General features: G+C 29.6%; 2 protein-coding genes across 5 annotated transcripts; one reads left to right on the top strand and one right to left on the bottom strand.

Moving 5' to 3' along the window:
- Positions 1-12: 12 nt before the first annotated feature.
- On the top strand, positions 13-7070 carry Ctr1A (Copper transporter 1A). 4 transcript variants are annotated; one of them, XM_068772604.1, is made up of 7 exons: positions 13-228; positions 722-849; positions 1101-1193; positions 1269-1381; positions 3208-3330; positions 3429-3458; positions 6695-7070. In XM_068772604.1, the coding sequence occupies exons 1-7, from the start codon at positions 198-200 to the stop codon at positions 6894-6896; spliced, it is 720 nt and encodes a 239-aa protein (XP_068628705.1). In that variant the 5' UTR covers positions 13-197; the 3' UTR covers positions 6897-7070. The 4 variants fall into 4 exon arrangements, with proteins under 4 accessions (XP_068628705.1, XP_068628707.1, XP_068628706.1 ...); XM_068772606.1 differs by having other exon boundaries at positions 13-169; positions 6695-7069; XM_068772605.1 differs by having other exon boundaries at positions 13-350; positions 6695-7069.
- On the bottom strand, positions 5675-8535 carry LOC137929587 (zinc finger protein 679-like). Its single transcript, XM_068772610.1, has 2 exons — positions 8059-8535; positions 5675-7979 (listed from the first exon to the last, which is right to left on the bottom strand). The coding sequence occupies exons 1-2, from the start codon at positions 8304-8306 to the stop codon at positions 7667-7669; spliced, it is 561 nt and encodes a 186-aa protein (XP_068628711.1). The 5' UTR covers positions 8307-8535; the 3' UTR covers positions 5675-7666.
- Positions 8536-8881: the final 346 nt, after the last annotated feature.

The raw sequence follows: 8881 nt of genomic DNA, 5'->3' as shown, positions 1-8881 counted from the left end.
GTATTCTTATAGTAACCAAATTACGAGAAATGTTATGTTGAAGTTGGTTTTATTTGCCCTTGTTTTTCTATCATAATATAATAAAACAGCGCTGTAGAAACTTTATGTGTAAAGTAATGAATTTTCAAGTTTTCCAATATAAATGTGGCTTACACAATTAAATTAACTAGTAAGCGATTGTTACGCCAATTACATAAATGTTTCTACTCGGAACTAAATTAGAGCGAAGTAAGCTACACTTTCAACAAGTACGCGAAGTGTAACAGACTTGTCTGCGAAGATTGAAAAAGTGAAAGTGCATACGCATTATATTTTCCAAAAACATAAATTGTAAATTTTTTAACTTGACGGTATGAAAATTAGAATCCTCTGTAACTTACTTTGAGTTAATTTTACATGTGTTTTACCGCTAACTTGTTTTTAATTCGAAATATATGAGAAAATGTCATGTATTACTATGTCACTGCATTTCTAAGCGAATTTAATTTTTCATTAAAAAAAAACTTATTCCGAATAATGATTTTTTCCTGTTTGTAATGTAAAACTTTACACATTATAATGTTATCTTTACTACTTATGATTTACAAGAATGTAACATCAGGTATATTTGGGTGGTAGAATTAATAATTGTTGTATAGAATTCAGTTGAATTACTATATCATTGGTCTGGTGATATGTATAATAACATATACTTTATATTATCATGTAATGAATATTACAGAGATAAGTATGGAAGATCACAATCATATGAACATGGACCATTCTGGGCATCATGGCAATCATATGGCCCATAATGAAGCACTTAGGGAGCATCAAACCCATCAAATGAATAATTCATTGGACTTCAATGTATGTAATCATAGTCAATAAGTAGAAATAACTAGTGACATGTACATTATAATGTTTAAATTAAAATTTATGGATGTGAATAGCCTGAACATATGTTTTAAATTAGATTTTTTTTGTTAACCATATAATATTATAACAGGAAGCAATGTTATAAAAGTTAAAGTAATGAACTATTGTAACACAAATTCTATTAATGACTGTTATATATATATCTTATGTTTAAAGTTTTCTCATATTTATGTTATTTGCAGAATATTTTTAAAGCCAGCACAAACTTAAATGATACTATTAAATTATCTCATGGTCACCATAGCAGCCACAGTTCACATGTAATGTCTATGACAGTAAGTATTCTAAACTAATATGAAATAGTAAAAATTTGAAACATATCTGAATATATTTAAAAAATACAAATTTAGTTTCATGGAGGCTGTATGGAAACCATTCTCTTTTCATGGTGGAAAGTTGCAGATATTGGTGAATTTGTTGGATCCTTTTTAGCAATATTTATTATGGCATTATTGTATGAAGGGTGAGTTTTTATTTAAATAATTACACAATTTTATTTATTAAAATATAATTTAGTACTAATGTATATTTCTGCATATGGTTATTATTTTATATATACACAATTTTAATTGGTAATTAATTCTCTTTGCTCTTTTACTTTGTATTTTTAATCAAGGTATAACTTATTACTCCAAAGTATTAGCAAGGTAATTAAAATCTAAAATGAAAACAAGCAGAGCTAAGGACATTGAGCTTCTAACATAGCTTAATTTAGCAAAGTTAAGTAGGGCCAGTAATAGAAACAATATCTTGAAAATTTTCCAGTTATAAATGAAAAAATTTAAAGTCTAGAAACACCATGCATAACAGTAAAAGTATAAATTGATATTATTGTGTCATAATTTCAAAAACATGTTTCATTGTTTCGCTTTGGTAAGTATTTGTATGTAACCAAACCAAAGCAAAAATTTATTGATAACATAAAAGACATAGTATAGTTAATTTTAATAACTAATGTTATGTAATGAAATAATGTTAAGTTTACAATTATTGTGGTCAACTTTCATATAATTTTATTTCATTTCTACTGCCACTACTAATACTGATTAATATTTTGTATATAAGTGTATGTGCATATATAAATAAATAAATTATATGGGTGCGCCATACATCAGTCTTTGCTGGTCCCTTGATTGGGAAGATTTTTTCAATTAATATTCAAATTCTATGTCACGTAATTCAAAATTATTACCGTCCAAAAAAAATTTTTTTAGCAGTTTTTTTCTATTACTGTGACTAAAATATATATATACTCATTTAATTTTTTAACATTTAATTTTTATGGTTTCATATTACCATAAATTTGGCTTGGCATTACCGTTTTTGGAACAACTTTTGCAGTAGTTTTGTTCTAAGACTAAATATTGGTAACTAAATAATTTAAATTTCTCCAGAATTGTTTTGAAGAACTTTTTAAAAGCTTTCTATAATAACTTGCATCACATAAATCATAAAAGTTAATACCAATAGCATGTTATCCTAAGTTTATGTTATTTAAGAACAGCATTATTTTTGTATATGAATTTTTAATAAGTAATTTAAATTACTTATTTATATTAACAACATAGAACATTAGATACTTAAATATATTAATTGTGGTATCAGAAAAGATCAAAACATGATGGCCCATAACAATGTGATATAGATAGTTTACTCATTAAGGTGTGCAACACTGTTAAGCTTCTACACAGATACAGTAGTGTTTGTGCCACACAATGCAGTTACATTGTATGCACACAGACATAGACCTATTCCCCCAAGATTAGTTGAAGTACCTATATATAATTGCATTTGCATATATATATATGTATATATATTACAATAATTAACACTAAACCATTTATAATGTAAATTACTGATACGTAAATATGTATGTTTAAACAATATAGTGAATCATTTTGTTATCAATGTTTAAATTTAATTAGATAATAAAATATAGTAATATGTATTTTCCTGTGATATGTAGTATGTGTTTAAATCTGGTGACTTCTAGCAAAACAATCATGGAATATTATAAATCTTTTGGCATGGATCTTTCATAACAATGGTAGGTTTCTGTAAACACAGTGGAATATTTTTAAACATTCTTTGTGTTTTGTTAGGGGTATATTTGACAATAATATAATGTTTATAGATATTAATGTTTGTAAAACTTAATATCTTTAAATTATTCAATTAGTTTTAGGAACATTGAAGAAAAATACTAACTAATCTTTAACTCCTCAGGGATAAAAAACACCGTAAACAAATTATCAAATCAATCAGAATATCATTTATCTATTTTTACAGGCTTAAGTATTACAGGAAACATTTATTATGGAAAACTTATACAGGATTACAATATTGTGCTGTCGCTCCACCTGATAAGGGTGTTTCAAATATTTGCACAGCAGATGAACCTCAGGTTATACAGTTGAGTAAATATGAATCAATAATTTTTATTATTTATGTCCTTCATGGTTTTATAAAAAAATACATCTATAGATCATTAATATGTTTTATTGTTTAAGGTCAATGCCACATGTTTTGGAAAGGAATATGTAAGTGAAAATATTCAATTATGTTTTTAAATGTTAAATGAAGATCCGTGTATGTCTGAGTGTTTACATGTATATAATAAAGTCCCACAACATATCTCAACCTAACTGTGAATCTGAAATTAAGGGTATATTATAATGTCAATCTTATTATAGCTTTTAATAATTTTTCCTTGATTGAAATGTGTGGAGCTTGGATTATTTTATTTATAATGGTTACATAAAACATTCTTAATTTTAAAAAGAGGAACTTTTGAGATTCGGGCCGGTTCTCGCTACATTAGCATTCCAAGCTGGTAATAGATTATCACTTATAATGTTACAATAATAGAAGTCAAAAAAGTTTGAGTAAATGCTTACTTGAATAAAGATATTTTGAATTTGAATTTAAATGGAATAATGCATTCTAATTTACATTAGTAGAAGTTATATATAAGGAGAGATCATTTATATGCACCAAAGTAGCAGTTAGTTCGCACCACATTAGTGCTTATATATAACAATTTTCACTTTGAGACTGCTATAATTAGACTGAGCTAATGAAACAAATCAACTTATGACTCAAAGTGATAAGCAGATGTAGTATGGTGAAGAATTATGTTACAAAATCTCATGTTACACTAGACCCAGCAGATTGCAACACTGCTTGTTATATCACTTTATATAATAAAATAAGTTTTGATCTTGTCCCACATTCCTGTTTAATACTAGTATACAGGATTACTTTTTATGTTTCATACTCACATACAATTTTAACCAAGAATTAAAATTGAATTTGTACAAATATTCCTTGAAAATTAAAGACAAATAGATTTTAGTTATCAGCTCAGCCCACTGCTTGGCAGTTTTAAAGATCATTAGATATTTATTAGATCAAAGGACACAGGCATTAAAAATTTTTTTGCAGTTTTAAAACATAACTTGTTTTATGAAAGTTAAAATATTTCTAATGCAGAATGATTAAATCAAAGAAATAATAATAATGTAGTTGCAATAATGATTAATAATATTTTATATATGTAGATAGATAATGACCTCAATTTTTTGTAACACAACCAAAAGTAATGCAAATAATTTTCAGACTATTATGAATAGTTAACATTCATGTGTTGAATATAGGTAACTCGTCTTTACGTACGCAAGCTCGTGCTCATGCTAATCCGTACGTCATTCACAGACTCCAGGTCGTACATAACAAGTTCACGCGTAGGTAAAGACCAGCATGTCGACCTAGAATTGCCAACAAACCGCCCAGTTCCTAAAGCGGACATTAATTCAATACTTTTACTTAGCCGCTCAACACACAAATTTATTGATTATAGGTGCCGCCATCTACAATACTATCACATCCGGTACATTGAAACGCCCCACCGTTCTTAGACTGTGACACGTACTCGACTCAAGTTTCTGAATGTCGCGATGACAATAAGACAAGCCATGTACATTGCACACCGTCATCGTTCGCCATTCGATAACCTACCGGTCGTCGGAAACGTGACTGGATAGTAAATAACAGAGGACGCCAACCCCTCTTCATACTAGATAGAAGCGTTGCTGGAGATTCTTTGAGTAGCTACTTCTCCCAACGTTAAAGATTTCCGAAATGCTAGTAGTGATATTAGCCAGGCAATGGCAACCTATAATCTAGAGTCGGAGTTCTCGGGCACCTCTCCAGCCCAAGCTAAAGTCATCTCGCGGGAGCCCTAGAACCTAGTCACTCCATGGAGTGTCCGCCGAAGCGATCTAAAAGTAAAATGTAGCAACCCGAACAGGGGCTCTCCTGGGAGGCCACGAGCTTCCATATGTTAAAGGAAGTCTTAGGCTAGGCGCCCTCTGCCACCTCACATTTTTAGAATCTTCAAATGCCAATTGGACAGCAGTGTAAGTCGGATAAAAAAAAATAAGCTATGGTGATATTTATTATTATGATCACTTTTAATTCTTTCTTATCCTCTTGGTTATTATGTTTATGAAGGGGATGAATAATTTCCTTTAATAATTACATCATGTAACAGTATAATTCCATCTTTTCTGAGTAGCCATTTATAAGTATGTTTTATGTGTAAATTCTCATTTTAATTAAAGCTCTTTATTCGCTGGATATATGCGCCATAAATAAGACGCGAATACAGAAACCGTGAATTCGGAATGGTAATTCATATGGAATTATAAGGGATACGACGTTCCTAGATTACAGTTTAAAAAAAAACTAGTTTAATAAAAATCAATTTAATTAGAGTTTTTAAAAATTTGAATTAAAAAACTTAATTTTCTTTTGCTTGTCAGTTTTTGAAAGTTCTGACTGGTACGTAGCAGTCTCATTTGCAATTTGCCTTTTAAAAATAAGATTTTGTTTCATAGGCGGATCAATGTTCATAAAGAAATAGCAAAGCTCATTTGTCATTCTTCCGTCATGCCTTCACTAAAATTGTCCAAATAAATAATACGTTTCCAGTGCTTCTTGAAGCCTCTTCGTCGATGGGCTGTAAATTTAACATTTCCTACAAGTCGGTTTTAATCAAATCTTAATCTTGCGATTCAAGCAATTCTTCAATGTCACTTAATTCTATCTGTTCGAACCCATCACGGGATTTGGGCTATATTTGTAGTGAAAGTTTAAACTTGCATAAATTATTCGTCATTTTTCGCAGTCTGAGCAGGCCACAGTTTATCCAGCATAACTTCAATGTGTATGGCTTCGGTTTTTCCAATGATTCTTTTATGTTTACGAAGCATTTTGCTATGTGAAATTTCTTCCAGTAATGTACTTTATTTGTCGAGTAATAAGGTTGCTTTCGTTCTGTTTGTTTATATTCTTAAAAAAAAACCGTTCGCGGCTACGGCGGCTTATGTCAAAGTCCTCGGCGATATCGTTTAACAACATACTTGAAACAACTTTTTTATTAGTTCATTTAACGGCATTTACAAAGGATATTAGGTTGGATACTTATTGTAATCTTTTTATTATTATGTATGTACTTATTAGGTCCACGAATAAAGAAAATTTTAGCCGCGAATTGGGTTGTATTTTTAAATCCGCCAATTATTGTATTACAATATTTCTTTACGTGAATTTACTTGGTATATTCGGAAATCATTTATAAATGTTATTATATGCCTTATTATATAATAAAAAATTAATTTCAATTATGATTTATGGAAATTTATTTGAAAGTCTATAAACCTACTCATACCAGTTGTTCATACATAAAGCATGTAATGTTTTGTTGTGATTTCAGCCCTACTATGATGAGTGCTGCACATGCGTGGCAGACTGTTTTGCATGGAGTGCAAGTTCTAGTGAGCTACATGTTAATGTTGGTGTTCATGACTTATAACACATGGTTATGTGCTGCCGTGGTACTTGGATCTGCAACCGGTTACTTCCTCTTTGGCTGGCGTGAATCTGTAGTGGTAGACTTTACTGAACACTGTCATTGACCAATATTAAAATTGTTAAGCCAGATTAGTATTATTATTGGTAATGTATCCTCGCAGCTTATCATGTTGTAGTAAGACAGCCTTTTTGGGTGATTTAGTTACATTTATACCAGTTATATATTTTTTAGGTTGTAACTTGATGAATATTAAAAGCTTTGAAATATAAATTATTTTATTACTAGTATTGGACTATTGGATTACTACCCATCAGTGTTTCCTAACTTTTTCTGTGTTATGCCCCACTCAAGACTCTGAAATTCTTACATTCACCTATGTAATATAGATCATTTTTATGTTAAAGGAAAAGGGTTAAACTCTTGTTAAGTCTATTATCAAGTTGCCCCCCCCCCCCCCCCTCCTTAACAATCAAATTACTTCTCTATCGGGCATAGGCTCCATGTTCTGAGATCCTGACCTCTTACTATTAATACATGCACATGCTGCAACCTGGACTATGTCTGGAGCATGTATTTTTCGCCAAATTCGAAATTTAGGTAAATTGAAAAAACCAGGAAAGTAATTATCAGATTTTGTTTTTTCTTTGTTATATTACTTATTAATATATTTGAAAGTTCTGTGGACATTCAAAAAGTACACTAATATATAGTTATATATTAACAAATGATCCCCATTCTACCCATTACAGATTATTATAAAGTATCAGATAAACTAATTTTATTATATGTTAAATAAAAATTTTCTGTAAGTTCATTATAAATGGGGCAACTGGAAACAAGAATTAAAGTTTAAATTTGATTAATTTCTGGAACCTACGGGGAATTTTTGCGGTGTCTATGATGACAATGTTTTTTTAAATTTGAGCTACTGTTACATTTATAACTACAAAACCTGCAAGCATACGGCTTTTCTGCTGTATGTATTCTTTTGTGCACTTTTAACGAATTTATGAAATTGGTCCTAAATGTACACTGGTCACATAAAAATGGTTTTTCTGAGGTATGTTTTCTTTTATGTTTAATTAAATTTGATGACAACTTAGTACTATAGGTACAATCAGGGTATTCACATGAATATTGTTTAGGAGTACTAGTGTCTCTTCTGTGGTTTTTATCCTTACACCAACTGTGAAATATGCCTCTAGTTAATATGAAAAAAACAATAATAAACACGATTTACATAATTCATTAACAGCGTTACTTACGAATATGAGCAAATAAGACATGACGAATCTGTTTCTTGATCCTTAAAAATTTGTTTTGATTCAATTTGGTCAATAGTTTTGTTAGTTTTCGCTTTGTCTCGATTTTTTTGGAGCAATTGAGAAATTATAGATTTTGGCTCCGCACTGAATTGAATAACTTTTGATTTTGTTGGTCTTCCTCTAGGATTATAAAAATGGGCTGTAGCATGCTCTGTTGCCACTTCTAAGTGTTTCATTGAATATTCCATACTTTAATTCATAAATACTTTGAATTTTGATAACAAATCGATTTACTCACTCTGTTGACAATATTTTTTTTTTGTCAAAGTGTTTAGTTTTTTTACCATTCTGACAATTACTTTACTGAATACTTTAGAAACTATTTAATCAGATGTTGCGAAAGTTCTGGCGGATTTCAACTATATGTAATGCGGCAAACAGATAACTTTTGTTAATGCTTAGCCTAATTTTTATGAATATTTTTAAAAATCGAGCAACTTTTATCACAGTTGTAGTATGGTATTCAGATTGTATGTGTGTGGTATCATTATCCAGAATACACTATCTAAAACTAAAACAATTGTTTCATAAAAGTTTACTGCAATGATTTTGGATAAAAGAGAATAAAATGAAATTTGAGTTGGATATATTTTAGACATTTAAAATTGATATTGGAACTATTCAACTGATATAAATAAAACATGTTTTAGTAATAGAGTATAATCGTTATTTATTTAATTGTAATAAAACTAGTATCAACACATTTTAATAATTTTATTGGAAAGATGTTTTTAAAGCCAATTTAATTCAAATAAACAAAATG

Source organism: Battus philenor, unplaced genomic scaffold, assembly GCF_028537555.1.
Source record: "Battus philenor isolate CCGP_79_NKW_IND1 unplaced genomic scaffold, ilBatPhil1.0.hap1 SCAF_5, whole genome shotgun sequence".
Classification (NCBI taxonomy): domain Eukaryota; kingdom Metazoa; phylum Arthropoda; class Insecta; order Lepidoptera; family Papilionidae; genus Battus; species Battus philenor.
Note: the sequence above shows the minus strand (reverse complement) of the source record. Positions and strands in the feature narration are given on the sequence as shown.

Excerpts from the sequence above, each read along its gene's own strand:
- LOC137929587 (XM_068772610.1), bottom strand. The coding sequence starts at position 8,306 with ATGGAATATTCAATGAAACACTTAGAAGTGGCAACAGAGCATGCTACA. Across the intron at positions 7,980-8,058 it reads TGTCTTATTTGCTCATATTC|TTGGTGTAAGGATAAAAACC; the intron begins GTAAGTAACGCT and ends CATATTTCACAG.
- Ctr1A (XM_068772604.1), top strand. The coding sequence starts at position 198 with ATGTTTCTACTCGGAACTAAATTAGAGCGAA. Across the intron at positions 3,331-3,428 it reads GATGAACCTCAGGTTATACA|GTCAATGCCACATGTTTTGG; the intron begins GTTGAGTAAATA and ends TTATTGTTTAAG. Across the intron at positions 3,459-6,694 it reads CATGTTTTGGAAAGGAATAT|CCCTACTATGATGAGTGCTG; the intron begins GTAAGTGAAAAT and ends TTGTGATTTCAG.